The 18,224-nt window shown below is 44.8% G+C and overlaps 1 protein-coding gene across 12 annotated transcripts in view; it reads left to right on the top strand.

Moving 5' to 3' along the window:
- Positions 1-222: 222 nt before the first annotated feature.
- The window catches only part of NAP1L1 (nucleosome assembly protein 1 like 1), a 54,313-nt gene continuing 36,311 nt past the window's right edge, over positions 223-18,224 (top strand). For 2 of the 12 annotated variants that reach the window (XR_006291283.1, XM_043547551.1), the window contains exons 1-2: positions 233-340; positions 9,670-9,676. Coding sequence is in view for 1 of the 12 variants with exons in the window: in XM_043547562.1 (XP_043403497.1) it covers positions 17,533-17,570 (38 nt within the window). In the remaining 11 variants the exon portion in view is untranslated. Of the gene's footprint in view, positions 341-626; positions 707-9,669; positions 9,677-9,809; positions 9,814-9,913; positions 9,916-17,420; positions 17,571-18,224 lie in introns of those variants that run through there. The other 10 variants (XM_043547554.1, XM_043547558.1, XM_043547557.1 and 7 more) reach the window with 10 other exon arrangements.

An 18,224-nucleotide genomic window follows, 5' to 3' on the forward strand; every position in this document is an offset into this window, starting at 1 on the left:
GCACACACACTGCATGCATCCGATGAGTGTGTGTGACATGAACACACTCATCGGATGCATGCAGTGTGTGTGCTGGTGTGGCTGGCCAGAAGACCCGCGCGCCTTGTTGTCCGGCTCATGGGGGGCGGGGCTGATGCCGGACAGCTCCCGCCTAGGCGCTCACCCCGGCGCGCGCGCGTTGCCTGGGGACAGGGGCGCGCGGGGAGGGGAGGGGAGGGGGGTTACGTGGTGACGTTATTTCTATATGAGCGCGAGCGGCGGGAGCTTGGGTCTTTTTACCGCCAGTCGCGCGGCACCTCGTCCTCGCTCCTGAGTCACTGCGAGCCCCGGTTCGGCGCAGGTACTGAGGAGGGGGGAGCGGCTGGCGGGGGCCGTTGCGGAATCACGGCGCCCGGCTGTGGGCGGGTGGGGGTCCGCTCAGCTCTCGGGGGAGGCGCCCCTCCGCCTGGCCGGGCCGGGCCCCTGTTCCGGGGTCGCCAGGCAGGGGTGGGCCGGGATCGGATGCGGCCGGGACTGGGCCGGGCCGGACGGAGTCGGTTGTCCCGGTGTCTGCGCGGCGCGGGGGCCCTCCCCTCCCGCGGGGCCTTTCTGCTCCGCCCCGGGGAGCAGCGCCGGCTAGTCGCCTCCTCCGGGGCCGCCATGGCCGCTGGGGTGGCACTAGGCCGCGCTGCCCTGGGCCTGGCGCGGGGTGGGGAGAGGTCGGTCTGCCGGGTAGTAAGTAGCACGTGGGGACGGGGCTGCCTCCGACCTTCCCCGGGGCGCTGCCCCGCCCGATGCTGGTGTGTGTGGGGTGGGGGGAGAGTCGGGGTGCGGGTAAGGGTGAGCAGGGGAGGCTGTGCTGAGGTGGATTGGCCGGGGGGGGGGCTGTGTGTGGGGTATGTGTCTGTGGCGGGGGGAGGTTGTTGGCGTGGGGCAGGAGATGCGTCTGGGGAGGGTAGTGAAGGGCGCCTGGTGCTAGCTATGGCTCCTTGCTCTCTCCCCGGGGAGCGTCGAAGCTAATGTGCTGCGCAACTTGTTACTGACAGGGGGACCCAGCGATTCAGAGCCTGGCGGTGAATCGCTTGCGCTCCCTGCCTTGTCGAAGAGCTCTGTCCGCTCAGTTCGTAGCCTCCCCCGATGCATGGTATCTAGTGAGTTGAGCGCAGCCTGCTAGTCCCCTCTGGGCTTCGTTCTTGGCGCTTACTCACAATTCCATGTAAAGGTCGCGTTTAAAGTACCATTAGTGGCTGTAAGTGATGATGAGAGGTAGCTTCCCTTGTCAGAAAGGAAACTTGACGTATTAGTAACCTCCCCCCCCCCCCCCCCCCGGAGCAAGTTTCAAGCAGTGTTGATGCGTTGCTTTTATACTGTTACCAGTTGCATAATATTACTGGTGATATCAGAATTTAGACTTCAAAAAATCCACTTACTCCAAGAAGCCAGGGAAAGCACTTACAACAGGAATTTCTATAGAAATTCAGCTTAATAAAAAAAAATTCTGTCTCTATTTGGTTGGTAAAATAACTCTCCAAAAGTGAACAGAGGGTAATCAATATGCTGATGTTTTCCTTAGTCTGTAGCCAGACATTAAGTGCCTCTGCAGCAGTAGCAAAGTGCAGTTCATAAGATTTGTTAGATTCCTTGCTGCTGTTTGGAACTTGGTGGAAGACTTTTGTACAGCATGCTGTAGTTCCTTGGGAAAAGTTACAACCAGCAACAGCAGAGGTAGACACTGAGATACTCACAGGGGAAGAGGAATCTAAGGACCAGGAGACTGGAGTAGTGGCGGAAGGGTACCAGAGAATTCTGCTCCTCCTCACATCAGGCATGAAGCTCTGGAGGGAGAGAGAAGTGAAGATTCTTCCCTTGAGAGCAGTTTAGAGGTTCTGGAAAGTGTATGGAAGCACTATTCTTAGCAGCTTTGGATGCTAGGTTTCTTACCAGGGCCTTGCCCTGTGTGTATTTTGTGTCTGGTAAACTTTTCAAGCTCTTATCAGAATTCTACTGAACTTAAAATGAAATCACAGACTTGTAAATTATAAATTTAGAAAATTTATTGTTTTAATCTGTCATTCACACAAACTTGTGATGTTCTCTTATGTGAACTGATGACATTGAGCAGAGCTAGGCATTGTACAGGTATGTTGCAAAGCTTCCCCGCAGCACTTCTTTCTTGATATGAGACTTGGTTATTCTAAGGCAGAGACTGCATTCCTGAGAATGTCACCATAGTCTACTAAATTGAATTTCTGCAAGTCAGTGACATGGTAAAAAGTTGTCCATTATCTTAACTTTCAAAGTACAAAGTAACCACATGAAATAAACGTATTCATTATCAGAGAAATGTCAGAAACTAAGTACACCTCTACCCCGATATACCGTGGTCCGATATAATGCAAATTTGGATATAACGAGGTAAAGCAGGGTTCTGGGGGGCGGGGCTGCGTGCTTCGGCAGACTAGTGCATCAGTGTGTCTGGCTCCCACATGCTGCTGTGAGGGGCATGTTAAGGGTGCCAGGCTGGGGCCGAGGGGTTGGATAATGGGGCCATGGGGGGGAAGGGAAATGGGTTGGTTCAGACGGGGCTGCGGCGGGGCTCGGCCAGTCTGTGGCAACCCGGGGAGCGGGTCATGGCTGGAAGTTCATGCCCCAGCCCGAGTGCCTGCGGCCAGAGGGAGTGGGTCCGTGCTGTAGCCCAGGCTCCACGCCCTGGCCAGGGGGTGCTGCGTGCTCCGCCGGGCTGGGTGGTTTTGCGGCCGCCGCCACCGCTTCGCTCAGCTCCTCCCTCCCTCCCGCGCCCCTGCCCGAAACCCTCTGCCCCACTAACAAAAATGATTTAGTTTGCAAGTTTACAAACATTTTTATCCTAAAGGAATAAAAATATCTTTCCTAGTAAAATTTCAAAGCATATTATTTCTTTGTACACTCTAAGTCCTCTACCCCGATATAACATGGTTTCACTTATAACGCGGTAAGATTTTTTGGTTCCCGAGGACCGTGTTATATTGGGGTAGAGGTGTAGCTGTCAAAGTAATAAAAACAATTTTTGGAGCGGCTGAGTGTCTTGATTTTTTTTTTTTTTTTTTGCATTATCCCAAGGATGCAAGACACGGCTTCCATCTATGGTTCATCGCTCAGGGAATGTCAATTAAGGTCCAGCAGGTGTTGTTTCAAAACATTTAGGTGTCTCTGCTGGTACAGTGTTTGAACACCAACTGATTTTGTGGTCTGCAGTCATATGGCTTTGGGCTGTGCACATGTTCTATCTCAAACTAAACTGGTTTAGGCCTGGTCAATACTTGTATGGGGAACTTAAGAAACGGCTGGATGCTGCAGAAAGTGGTAACATTTGTTGTATTTTAAATATTGTCATCCATTATTCTGTGAGCATGTACAAAATCCGATTAATCCACAAAATGGGTGGCATACTTGACTCTAAATTAATACTGAACCAATACTTCAGCCTGTCACTAGGGTTTAAGAAGGTGCCACCAGATGAAATATGAAAGCTGGTTCCTAATTGCTTGTGGTTAGAGCCCATGACTTTCGAGAGTAGGATGTTGAACTTGTTGTCTGGTCACTTCCTAGTTTGGGTAACTGCATTCTAACTAAATTCCATCTGTCCTAAACTGTAGATTTGATCTGCAGTATCTTACAACAGCTGTTAGTACATGTTGTAGATCAGTTTGTTTGTAAATTGCTTTGGGATTCTTTGCACTCAAAAGTTGTGTATAACTAAAGTTAGTTAACTAAAAATAAATTGTTAATGCCACTAACTGACCCTGGCCTGCAGAAGCATAAGGTTAATGAACTAACATTCATTTCCACCTAAACCACATCTAGGTTTTAGCTTTTATATACAAATGCTTTTTTATATGTAATCCAATCAACATATGTGTGGAAGATTTTACAGAAAGGTGCTTGAAGACGTCTCCATTTTAGCTCCTGATTGACTTAATTGGATTTAAAAACACAATGTGGGCAGTCTGTTGAAGACTTCTTATGCGTTTAGCAGATTTTGTAGATGCAATAAAATTCAGTGCAGAGGAGGCATGTAATTGTACAGCTCAGGCTTCATGTACTCCCCAGCAGGCTGGACCTTAAATTTGCAGAAATATTCCTGAATTTTATGATAGACTAGAAACTTTGCAGCAGCATCATTTATTAGAATTGCTCAAGCATTCTAGGGGGCACCAGGAAGCTGAAAAATTCTGTTTTGGTTCTCTCAAGCCATATTTTTTTTCTTAAACCCTTCCTGTGAACTTTTTCATGTTTTTGGTGGTTTGTCCCAGTTCAGGACACACATTCCCCCTCCCCCCCCTCCCCCCCCAAAAAAGAAGGAAATCTTTCAGATGTGAATTTTTTCTTAACATTTTTTTTTTTTTTCCTGGCCAGCACTATTTAGAGCTCGTTCAAGTGTGTGAACAGTTCAGAACATTGAATTTCACCTGCCATTGTGTTGCCCATTCACCCAGCAGGTATCACGTTAAAAGTGGGAACTTCGGAGCTCTCTCCTAATGCTGGTGCTGCGACTACACCGTGCGGCAGCACTTTAATGTTGCAAGTGAAGACATACCCTAAAACAGCAGTAACTTTCCTTAGACTTCAACTCTCAAATTATCTACAAGCAAACTACCATTTAAGAACTCATGGAGCTTCAATTTCGCTCCTACTATCAAGGATAAACAAGAACTGCTCAGATTAATAAAGGACAAATATCTACATGGGCTTGTACAGAAGTCTTCTGGGCAACTCCTGGGCTGGTTCTAACAAAAGGGTTTGATTTTTTTCTACATAAAAAAAGCTTCTCTTGCAAGTTTCCATCAGATAATAAACAATTCCGTCAACAAGCACTCAACAACCCCTCTGCTAGTTTGTAGCATTCTGAGGCTAGGTCTGTTTGATACTTACATCAGTGTAACTGCGTCACTCAGGGGTGTGAACAATCCATACCGTTGAGCGACGTAGTTATACCGACCTAGTCCTGTGTAGACAACACTATGTCGGGAGGCGACCTTCTCCCACAGACATAGCTACCACCTTCTGCAGAGGTGGATTAACTATGCTGATGGTAGGTGCTGTCCTGTCAGCACAGGAATGTTTTCACTTATGTGCTGCAGCTATGGTGATGCAGCATTTTAAGTGTAGACCTGCCCTGAGTGCTTGTAATTTACCCTTGCTGGGAAGATAGAATAGGATCCCAGACTCTGGTCAAGTGAGTAAGGAAATGTACTACAGAATTAGTTTAAAACTATGACAGACAATTAATTCTACCCCTTTATTCTATTACTGATTCAGACTCTCTGAACTGGTTCTAAAAGTGGGGTAATTAGAATGTAGGGACCTAGAATACAGGCCACACGCTCTCAATACTCGCTATACCGAACAAGCTTTAATTCTATATTAATAGAGAAGTACCGTATAATCTAGTGGTCTAAAACTAGAAGTAAGAATCAGGGACTTAAACACTAATTCCAGTTTTAACAGGCTGCCTCAGTTTCTCCATTTCACCATCAATAAAAAGGCAATAATGCTGATCATGAAGGGATGTTGTGAGGGCTAGTTACATCATGTATTGGAAAAAAAAAAATAACTATCAAATATTCATCCAAAGACTTCAATGTATTATTTATTCTCCATGCCCAATTCTGCAGAGGAGTTATCTGGGAGTTGGCAGAGATGCCAGAAAGGGATACGCGCAGTGGAGCAATTTGGCAAAACAATTTAGGGCAGCAGGGGTCAGTTTAATAGTTTGTCTGACAAGATCAGTTCATACACATTTCAAAACCAGCTGAAGGAAAGGATAATGTCAGCTGACTGTTGAGGTCACTTACAATGAGATGCGACAAAGGTTGACAATTACAGATATCTCATATCTGCAAGCCTATGGAGCAGGGGTATGGCCTGCACGTGGCCCATCAGGGTAATCTGCTGGTGGGCCATGAGACAGTTTGTTTACATCGACTGTCCGCAGGCATGGACGCGGTTTGCTGTTCCCGGCCAATGGGAGCTGCGGGAAGCAGCATAGAATCATAGAATATCAGGGTTGGAAGGGACCTCAGGAGGTCATCTAGTCCAACCCCCTGCTCAAAGCAGGACCAAGTCCCAGTTAAATCATCCCAGCCAGGGCTTTGTCAAGCCTGACCTTAAAAACCTCTAAGGAAGGAGATTCTACCACCTCCCTAGGTAACGCATTCCAGTGTTTCACCACCCTCTTAGTGAAAAAGTTTTTCCTAATATCCAATCTAAACCTCCCCCATTGCAACTTGAGACCATTACTCCTCGTTCTGTCATCTGCTACCATTGAGAACAGTCTAGAGCCATCCTCTTTGGAACCCCCTTTCAGGTAGTTGAAAGCAGCTATCAAATCCCCCCTCATTCTTCTCTTCTGCAGACTAAACAATCCCAGCTCCCTCAGCCTCTCCTCATAAGTCATGTGCTCTAGACCCCTAATCATTTTTGTTGCCCTTCGCTGGACTCTCTACAATTTATCCACATCCTTCTTGTAGTGTGGGGCCCAAAACTGGACACAGTACTCCAGATGAGGCCTCACCAGTGTCGAATAGAGGGGAACGATCACGTCCCTCGATCTGCTCGCTATGCCCCTACTTATACATCCCAAAATGCCATTGGCCTTCTTGGCAACAAGGGCACACTGCTGACTCATATCCAGCTTCTCATCCACTGTCACCCCTAGGTCCTTTTCCGCAGAACTGCTGCCTAGCCATTCGGTCCCTAGTCTGTAGCGGTGCATTGGATTCTTCCGTCCTAAGTGCAGGACCCTGCAATTATCCTTATTGAGCATGGGCAGACCGCTGTTTCCCACAGCTCCCGTCGGCCAGGAACGGCAAATCGCAACCACTGGGAGCTGCAGGCAGCAGTGCCTGCGGAAGGTCATTTACATCGACCAATCTTGCGGCCTGCCAGTGGATTACCCTGACCGGCCACATGCGGCCCAGAACTGCTTTGGAGCATTGTGCAACATGAAGGTGGATTTTCTTCTGCTGTCTTATAGTAAGCATATTTTTAACAGCTGTACCTGAATAAAGCTTTTTAAAAGTCTCTTAAAATGTTGAAAAGTGCTTCAAAATTAAGTACTTTGAAGAAGTCTTTTGAAACCTAATGTCTGACAAGGCAGAAAACTCGACAGCTCCAAGCCTGAAGCCACTGAGTAGCTAACTCCTCTACTGCTGGCTGCAGTTCATTCCTGTTCCCATGGAAACTAGTCTTTTAAACCTGATTTTTAAAAAGAAACCTTTCCTTTTTTCAGCAACCAATTCACTGTTTGTAGAATCAGAGAGGGTAGCCAGCAGCAGTCTTGAACTTTTGTAAGTTTCAGTTACTGCAGCCTGGAAAAGCCACTATAACAATAAACCACAACAAAAGCATGCACATATTAATTGTAAATGTCAAGTGACGAGGTCCATGGCAGAGTAAAAAGCACACCACTAATCTACTAATGATGGCCACGTTCCAGCTTTATTACAGAGTATGGCTCATTTGCTTAAAGTTTTAAGAGATTCTGAGGTGATTATGGCACACAACCTTCCACTATGAAAAACCGTTCTAGTATAACAAACTAAGTGTGGCATATAATTGAAGGCTTGGGAAAGATTCCAACACTTTTACAGATTTTTCCCTCTCCTACCCTGTGTTGCTTCTATTAGCTTCTGTTTTCATGCCCCAAATAACATTTCCCGCTCACTGATCTAACAAATGGCAATAAAAAGCCCTAATTCACAAACGAAATCCTTAAGCACTGGTGCATGGGGATGTGAGCAAAAATATCTGAGGAGCCAGCCATAATGGGGTTTAGAATCCTCTGTAACCTCATTCATAACCATAGTTGCTAAAACCCATTAGCTACCCAGTGTTTTGCAGCTTTCTATTTTTAAAGCTTATTACTGTTTGGCAGCGGGATAACTCAGTGGTTTGAGCATTGGCCTGCTAAACCCAGGGTTGTGAGTTCAATCTTTGAGGGGGCCATTCTGCCTCAGGCTGCTCTCCCAGCCAGCAGCACCGTCTGTTGCCAGCCTGCCCCTTGCTTTCCCCTCCTCTCCCTCCATGAAGGCAACGGCCAACAATTGTCATCCACCAGCCGGTTCCGCTTCCACTCTGCTCTCCTGCTCGTGCCATATCACGGCAAGCATGGAGCCCGTGCAGATCACCGCGGCAGTTGTGACAGCTCTAAACACCACATGCAATATATGCAGAATGAGAACCTGCAAAAACAGGCGAGTAGGCGACGGCAGCGCAGTAAGGAGAGCGATGAGGACATGGATACAGACGTCTCTCAAAGTACAGGCTCCGGAAATTTGGCCACCCTGGTGTTACAGGGGCAGGCTTATGCCGTGGAACGCTGATTCTAGGCCCGGGAAACAAGCACAGACTGGTGGGACCGCATAGTGTTGCAGGTCTGGGATGATTCCCAGTGGCTCCGAAACTTTCGCAGGCGTAAGGGCACTTTCATGGAACATTGTGTTTGCTTTCCCCTGCCCTGAAGCACATGAATACCAAGATGAGAGCTGCCCTCACAGTTCACAAGCAAGTGGTGATAGCCCTCTGGAAGCTTGCAATGCCAGACAGCTACCAGTCAGTCGGGCATCAGTTTGGAGTGGGCAAATCTATTGTGGGGGCTGCTGTGATGCAAGTAGCCAACGCGATCACTGAGCTGCTGCTATCAAGGGTAGTGACTCTGGGAAATGTGCAGGTCATAGTGGATGGCTTTGCTGCAATGGGATTCCCTAACTGTGGTGGGGCAATAGTCGGAACGCATATCCCTACCTTGGGACCGGACCATCAAGGCAGCCAGTACATAAACCAAAAGGGGGTACTTCTCAATGGTGCTGCAAGCACTGGTGGAGCACAAGGGACGTTTCACCAACATCAACGAGGGATTGCCGGGAAAGGTACATGATGCTCGCATCTTTAGGAACTCTGGTCTGTGGGAATGGCTGCAGCAAGGGACTTACTTCCCAGACCAGAAAATAACTGTTGGGGATGTTGAAATGCCTATAGTTTTCCTCGGGGACCCAGCCTACCCCTTAATACCCTGGCTCATGAAGCCATACACAGGCACCCTGGACAGTAGTCAGGAGCTGTTCAACTATAGGCTGAGCAAGTGCAGAATGGTGGTAGAATGTGCCTTTGGACGTTTAAAAGCGCGCTGGCGCAGTTAACTGACTCGGTTAGACCTCAGCGAAACCAGTATTCCCATTGTTATTACTGCTTGCTGTGCTCTCCACAATATCTGTGAGAGTAAGGGGAAGACGTTTATGGCGGGGTGGGAGGTTGAGGCAAATTGCCTGGCCGCTGATTATGCGCAGCCCGACACCAGGGCAGTTAGAAGAGCACAGCAGGGTGCGCTGCGCATCAGAGAGGCTTTGAAAACCAGTTTCATGACTGGCCCGGCTACGGTTTGAAAGTTCTGTTTGTTTCTTGATGAAAACCCTCCCCCTTAGTTCACTCTACTTCCCTGTAAGCCAGCCGCCCTCCACTCCCTCCCCCTTTGATCACCGCTTGCAGAGGCAATAAAGTCATTGTTGTTTCACATTCATGCATTCTTTATTAATTCGTCACACAAATGGGGGGATAACTGCCAAGGTAGCCCGGGAGGGGTGGGGGAGGAGGGAAGCACAGGGAGGACGGAAGGACAAGGCCACACTGCACTTCAAACCTTATTGAATGCCAGCTTTCTGTTTGGGCAGTCCTCTGGGGTGGAGTGGTTGGATGCCCAAAGGTCCCCCCACCACTTTCTTGGGAGTCTGGGTGAGGAGGCTATGGAATTTGAAGAGGAGGGCAGTTGGTTACACAGGTGCTGCAGCGGCAGGCTGTGTTCCTGCTGCCTTTTCTGCACCTCCAACCAGGAGGAGATTAGTCTTTAAAAAGAGACATTTTAGAGAACAATGGGTAAACTCTTTCACAGTGATCCAAGCTGTTAACATTACATAGCACGTGTGCTTTCTTTACAAGATTGCATTTTGCCTCTTATATCGAGGGCCTGCTGGTATGGTGTGAGAGATCACGCACATAGGGCCAGCGGGCAACAGAATTCGGCTTGCAGGCAGATCTGGTAAGCCACAGTCTTTTGGCTTCTTTAACCTTCCTGATGTGTGGGAATGGTTTCAAACAGCAGCACCCTCATTTCACATACCAAGCACCATTGGGTTGGCCCTTTAAAATGGGTTGTCCATTTAAAAGGAGGGGCTGCAGTTTTCGGGTTAATGTGCCGTACAAATCAAACTAAGCCCCCCCCCCCCCCCACCCAATTCTCTGGGATGATCGCTTCACCCCTCCCCACACCGCGTGGCTAACAGCGGGGATGACTTCTGTTCAGCCACAGGGAAACAGCCCAGCAGGCATGGCCACCTCTGAATGTCCCCTGAATGAAATTCCCCTATTTCAACCAGGTGACCATGATATCCCTCTCCTGAGGATAACACGGAGAGGTAAAGAACGGATGTTGCTTGAATGCCAGCAAACACTGGGACCATACGCTGCCATGCTTTCTTATGCAATGATTCCACACTACATGCTGCTGGCCTGCCGTGGTAAAGTGTCCTATCATGGAGGACAGAATAAGGCTGCCCTCCCCTGAAACCTTTTGCAAGGGCTTTGGGAGTACATCCAGGAGAGCTTCATTGAGATGTCTCTGGAGGATTTCCGCTCCATCCCCATACACATTAACAGACTTTTCCAGTAGCTGTACTGGCCGTGAATGCATCCCAAATCTTCAGGGCAAATTAATCATTAAATGCGCTTGCTTTTAAACAGTGTATTATATTTACAAAGGTACACTCACCAGAGGTCCCTTCTCCGCCTTCTAGGTCCGGGAGCCTGCCTTTGGTGGGTTGGGAGGGTATTGTCTCCGGGGTGAGAAACAGTTCCTGGCTGTCGGGGAAAACGGTTTCTCTGCTTGCTTGCTGTGTTCAACCTCCTCCTCATCTTCCCCGTCCCCAAAATCTCCATCCCTGTTTTGTGAGAGTCCATTGACGGAGTCCACGCACAGGGCTGGGGTAGTTGTAGGGGCACCCCCTAGAATTGCATGCAGCTCATCATAGAAGCAGCATGTCTGGGGCTCTGACCCAGAGCAGCTGTTTGCCTCTCTGGTTCTTTGGTAGGCTTGCCTGAGTACCTTAAGTTTCACGCTGTCCTTCTGCAGGTCCCTGTTACAGCCTCTATCCTTCATGCCCTTGGAGATTTTTTCCAAATATTTTGGCATTTTGTCTTTTCGAACGGAGTTCTGATAGCACGGATTTGTCTCCAGTACCTCCCGTTTGGTCCATGCTGGAGCTCTTTTGCGATTCTGGGACTGCATGGTCACCTGTGCTGATCAGCTCACCACGCTGGCTAAACAGGAAATGAAATTCAAAAGTTTGTGGGGTTTTTCCTGTCTACCTGGCCAGTACATCTGATTTGAGAGTGCTGTCCAGAGCAGTCACAATGGAGCACTCTGGGATAGCTCCCGGAGGCCAGTACCGTCGAATTACGTCCACACTACCCCAAATTGGACCCAGCAAGCTCGATTTCAGCTCTAATCTACTCGTCGGGGAGGAGTACAGAAACCAGGTTTAAGAGCCCTTAAAGTCGGAAAAAATGGCTTTGTAGTGTGTACAGGTGCAGGGCTAAATCCGACCTAAACCCGTAGTGTAGACCAGAGCTAAGATGCTGATGTCCAAAGCTAGCACACGGCCATGGACTTTAAGGAGCTCAACTGATCACTGTTCTCTGACCTGCCATTGAAACTCTTGACATATCTCCAGTCTTATTGCTAACTCATTACAACAAATAGAGTTGTTACATGCAGATTAGCTGTAGAGGACGGTGTTTGGTTCTGTCCTCTGATCTCAGTGGACCTATTTTAATTACCTGAGCTACTGACCTAACTCTTTTTGTAAGTGTATATAATAGAACAGTTGGACACAAAAAAATTAATAATTTGATTATATCTGATGAGTTATGTTTGTAGACTATACATAAGATTTCACTGATTTTAATAATATGGAAAATATAAAGCCTGTACTCATTTTAAGATGATTCAGGAAAAAGACTAATGCAGATATTATTTAATAAAAAGAAAAGGAGTACTTGTGGCACCTTAGAGACTAACCAGTTTATTTGAGCATGAGCTTTCGTGAGCTACAGCTCACTTCATCGGATGCATAGCATTATTTAATGAGACACAACTTTTAGTTTTTTACTCAAACTAATTAATTGAATTTGCTGAGAACTAACAAATCCTTCTGTACTCAAAGCATAAGAGCTATAAACTTCCGGAGGATAATCCCATGTTTTTATAATACAGAGTGAATCTATGCTTTAAGTGCAAAACAGAATTCAGCCTTAACTATGGAGCTGCATTTGGCACTTCCATACTTTGGTTATGTAACATATTTTTCTTTGCTGTGAGACTTTAATATTTCTAGCATCGTGCTCATTTAGCATGAACTCACATTTTAATCTGCTAATTTAGTCAAATGTATGTTAATGACTTCAATACCGTTTTTGGGTAAAAATGTTTTTCTGCCACTATTAAAGTACCAAAACTTACCAGTGTTTCAAGTGTAATTGAAAACTGTCTCAATTGTTTCATTAAATTTGATGTTGAGATCATATCCTCTTTCTAAAATCTTCTTGATTTTTAGATTCCTTTAAAATAAAACCAATCAGACTTGTGAATTTATGGATTGAATGTGTTTGCAGGCATAATACACTTCAGTGTGGAAAACTGTTACTCTGAAGCAACAGCAGTTGCACAACTGGAGGAAGGGGCCACTGAGCCGCCTTGCTTGCATGTGAAGTCAGGTTAGGGGCAACTGTGACTGCCTGTCTCCAAAGCAAAGCAGCTGCATACCTCATGAACTTTTGAGTATTAATAACACCCCTGATGTCAGAGTTGGCTTTCCTAATTCAGTTCCGTAATCTATCCTACGTCTACCTCATCTGTCAGCTCTTGTTTCTTCTCCATGACCCTTCTACTGCCCATAAGTAAATTGCTCCTATGGAGAATGTCTTTCCAGGACCTTTGCACTTGTACCCTTCTATTTCCACCCAGATAAACCTTTTTTTTTTTTTGCATATCATTTTTTATTCCCACACACAATGAAGTGTGCGCATGTGTGTTTTGATAGATGTTGATTCTTGAGTGAATGGTAACCTTGCAGCAGGTTAGTTTCCATTGCTGAAGAGAAACTGAGGTCACAATCAGTCATAGAGTAAAGTGAGTTCCTAGTTTTTTAACATAGACTTACTGTTACAGAATATACACTTCTAACCTCTAAATTGGCTTTAATTTCAAAATGAACATATTTCAGTGGTCACATTCATTGGATGCAATTCAGTGGGAAGTTGTGGGACACTTGATGAAATATATGGGGTTCTGATGAACCTCAACTCTACCATTTGGACAAAGTGTTGTCTTTTTACTGACTACTTTAATATTAGAGTTTAATGACTTGGCCAAAACTTTGTTCACGTAATTTTCATATTTGTAGTTGGCTAAATTAGTGTAAACTCAAGTTGACTAGATTCTTATGAGTGTCCTAAAAGTGACCATATTGTCCCTGTCTTACTGGAACAGTCATGGCGTCCCATTTCATCATCGTAACAAAAGTTTTTGTTGTTTTTAAACTAAAATCTTTAAGACCTTGCTGTAGGGAATAGAATGGGGGTGGCCAAACCATGGATTGCAAGCCACACGTGTCTCATTTACAGTTAAAAGGGCAGCTCGTGGAGCCCACCATGCGTGGCTCCCTTCCCCCCCATTCTCTGCCTACCAAACTGGGGGGGGGGGGGGCGGGGGCGGCAGAAGAGCTCTGGACTTCCGCCCGAGCACCAGAAGGCAGCTCTGCAGTGCTAAAGCCCAGAATCCTGGCAGGTGTGCCCAGCTTTTGAAGTTATGAAAATTTATTATGTGCGACTCAGATGGTCAACAAGTTTGGCCACCTTCAGAATAGAATTTGCTCAGTATCAGAAACAATCCATTAGAGTGTTTAGCCTCTTGCTTCGAATACGCCGAAGTGTACACGCCATCAAAGATGGTCTTCTGATTAAAACGAATTAATGACAATTATTCAATATTTCATGATTTAATGTTCTGAACATTGAGTACGTCTGTAGCATGAGCTAGGGGTGTGATTCTTCTGCTCTCTTATGCATACTTGTGCAAATTCTATTCAAGCTCACGCTAGCTTGATTATAGTATAGCTGGAATAGCATGGGTAGGAGTATTGGAGGCATGACTTCAGGTAGGTTTGTACTTGGCCTGACTAAGTTACTGTATAAAAAAAGCTCTCTAATCCAAGAAATAAACGAGTATTGCTATTGAGTGAGAGGCTGGCATTAGCGATACAGCACACATTTAAACATGTAACTTTGTGTTATGATGTTTTAACCCTAAAATGTTACCACTAAGTATCCTGTGTCGTACTCTGGCAAATATAGTAATGTTACATACCAATTTGCTGTTTGAAAATGCAGTGTAACATTACTTGTGCTTTGTCTTAATACTTGTATTCTTCAAGAATCCCTGTAAAACTGTACTGGGTTTACTCCTGGGGGAATTCTGCGCCAAAAAATTAAATTCTGCGCACCATATTTTAAAATTCTGCAAATTTTATTTGTCAAAATAACACTCTATAATCACGCCAGTTTCAATTATTTTGGTAATTTATTTCAAAATACCTGTCAGCAAGTATGTCCGTAACTATACGGACACACACACACACATTCCCCCAGAAGTAGAGAGTTAAAGAAACCCCTACACCTTATTCCTTCTTCTCTTCTCTTCTCTTCTCTTCTCTTCTCTTCTCTTCTCTTCTCTTCTCTTCTCTTCTCTTCTCTTCTCTTCTCTTCTCTTCTCTTCTCTTCTCTTCTCTTCTCTTCTCTTCTCTTCTCTTCTCTTCTCTTCTCTTCTCTTCTCTTCTCTTCTCTTCTCTTCTCTTCTCTTCTCTTCTCTTCTCTTCTCTTTTTCCACCTCAAACCTAGCCTTGTGTCGTCCCCCCCCCCCCCAACCCCCGCCCAGACATTCAGACTACGTTTCCCCCAGAGGCCAACTGCAGGCCCCCACAGCCCAGACACTCTCAGACCCAACCCTCCTAGAGCCCAGGGATCCAGAGGGAGAAACAGCCTGATGCTAGGTCCTGGGCTTGCACAGAGTTTCCTGCACGCCGCAACCACCTTCCTTCAGGGAATGCTGGGAAAAAGAGTTCAGGAGAGCTGGCAGTTTCTCAAGGAGACACTGTTAAAAAGACAACTGTAAAGTATCCAGATATAAAAGGAGAGATGAGAATAGTAAGAGGCCTTCATCAGGAGCTCTTTAATGACCTGAATCAGGATGGATTTGATTTAAATCATGATTTAAATTACTAGTCAGGAAGACTCGATTTAATCAAGGATTTCTACATAAAAGGGCATTCTTGTTGGTTGTTATAACCTTAATATATATTCTTCACAACTCAGAGATAGATGTAGGTTTCATTTTTATAAGGTACACACTATACATTTTTGAAGTCATTTATTTTGAAAACTTTTCAGATTGATTTTACAGCTATATCAGAAAATGAATGATTGTTTGGTTATTTCATTTACCAAAGGTAATTGAAGCAGATAGTTCACCTCCCAAGGACTTCATAAATATCTCCAGTTCAACAGGTTAATCATCATTAATATTTGGAGGATTTTCTTGCCATGTTTTAGGAGGAGAACATCACCAGACAGACATTTTAAATTGTTTTATTTAACTAAAACAATGTTACGTATTCTGGATTTTTTTTTCTTCAACAGCAAACATAGTAATATTTTAACAAAACAAGCATATGCATTTTTGAATTTAAACATTCAAGTTTTTTACAATCAGGTTTGTTTTTGTTAAAATTGTTTAACTAAAATAGTTAAATGATTTTTTTTTTTTTTTTTTAAATTCAACAAAAATCAACGGTCAGCCAGATCAACATGAGAAACTTAAAATATGGGCTTCTGCAGCTAACTCAGTCGTCTTCACCTTCATTTTCCTGTTTGTTCATAATCTGGAAAAGGAAACTGAGCTTTCCTGCTTTTTCAGGTCCCAACGATTTCTCAATTTGGAATGAATTACACCGGCAGAAGAAGCTACTGCTGTTAAAAATGAGATTATCACTTCAACAGTCTCTGAATCCAAGTGCTTAAGTGACTTCCACCAGTTCATTGGTGTGAATTTCTTTAAAACATCATCAGCAAACATCTGTTTCTTGAATGGTTCACCCTTAGGTCTGAAGTTTATCATAGTTGGCATTATGGAGAGATGATTGCTGGATGTCCATGGCATAGCCAACTCCTCTTCTTCAGCAGTTAAGGTTTGACCTTGGTACCGAGTATGGAGAATATTTTGCAAGAAAATGAGATGGAGATAGTGCTTGTCCAATTTGTTTTTTTTAATGCTTGTAATTTAACTCTGTCATTGCATATTTTTCTTTTTAAGATCTCACTCAGTTCCTTCCAAATTTCAACCGCATCAGCAATAAAATAGGTATTTCTCTGCATTTTGTTCATGGCTTCAGAAATAGGCTTCAGGGTACTCGGTATTTCTCTTAATCCCAATGTTGAGAACGTATGCTGTGACAGTGCCATCTATTTTTTCACGATTTTGTTCACAAACTGTCATCGTATTAGGCCAGTTCTTGATATAGTTCTCAAAACAGTCCACTACTGAGTTCCATCGCACATCTTGTGGGAGAGTTAGCTTGGTTCCTCCCACTTTTTTCAGAGCAGCTGCTGCAAAGTGGTGGTTACAGAAGTATTTTGCAATTTCAACAATATTAGCCTTTATTTCTGGAACACTGAAATCTTTGGCAAAGAGGTGCATCAAATGAGCACTGCAACTGTACGTTAGCTTGGGACTCTCTTCTAAATTTCTTCTCATCTTGGATACATTTGCAGCATTGTCTCTGACCAAGCTGTGTACTGGACATTTGAAATCCCCCCCCCCCCCCCCCCCCCCGCCGTTTGTTATAGCTTTTACAGCTGCTACTTGTAAGTATTCTGCTGTGTGTGCATTTCCTGATGGATCAGTTGTTTCTGTAAGGAAGACGTTCCCTTCTTCTGTCACACAAGCACATACAACAGGATCATTGTGGACATTGCTCCACCCATCAAGACTTAGGTTAACAATTTTACCCTCTAGACCTTTTGCACACTGCTCAATTTCTCTTTCATACACTTTATCCAGCAATTTGCCTGCAACATCTGCTCTGTTGGGTGGACTGTATCCTGGTCTTAATGACTTAACCATGTTAATGAAGTGTGGGGTCTCAATCATATGGAAAGGAGAGTTTGTTGCATAAACAAACCGGACAATTTTTTCATCAATTACCTCTTTTTGGAATCTGCTGGTTCTTTTCATAAACTTATCTATGGTTGTTTCTGGATGATGGAGTTTTGTTTGTTTTCTTTTTGCTACAGGTGATATACTGTGGCTATGTGACATACATGATGTGACTGAAACACTACCATTGGCAGATAACTGAAACTACAGAAAATGATGGTGATCCTGAAGGTGCATAGTGTTCAGAATCCTGTATGTTGAGGATGGATTCTCCTACACAAAATAAGTCAATGTAGTTATTTAATTATTATTACCATACTGCTCATTTAGTATTACTCGTTGCATTCACTGACACTCAGTATTACTTTAAAGGTGAAATTGTAAAAGGAATATTGACCTATTTCAGCTATTTATTTTTTTTAATCACAACTGCATCTAAAATGATAGTACCATAGAGTAACAACTATATTTTTTGCTCAAACATGAGAATTCAAGAATAGTCCAGAAGAAAGACAGGCAGTCCTTAAGAAAGAAGTATGAAATAAAAACATTTATCAACCTGCATGTTCAGACATGTTCCTTTCATCATCTTCAATGCAGCTTCCGCCATAGAAGGAACACTTCTCATGATGTTTCATTCAAGCACCTAGGCCTTGCATTTCTTTGTTACGCTGTTTGTATTTTGCATGCATGCCTATCTTACCCACAGGTAGAGGAACTTCATTAAAATATTCCCAGACTGGGTCTCTTTTAAGGCCTGCTGCCATTATAGGTTTTCCCTTCTAGTGATAGAATGGTATGGTAGATCTCAAATCCAGTGAAGGCTACGCTACATTCAGAAAGACCTTAAGACTTCTGGAATATGCTGCTCAAACAGTTTCACTTTTGTTTCTACTGCCTGTCCCTCCCTTCTAAGATTTATCTCCAGACTTCTTCTCCTTGTCCA

The sequence above is a fragment of the Chelonia mydas genome, chromosome 1 (assembly GCF_015237465.2).
Source record: "Chelonia mydas isolate rCheMyd1 chromosome 1, rCheMyd1.pri.v2, whole genome shotgun sequence".
NCBI lineage: Eukaryota > Metazoa > Chordata > Testudines > Cheloniidae > Chelonia > Chelonia mydas.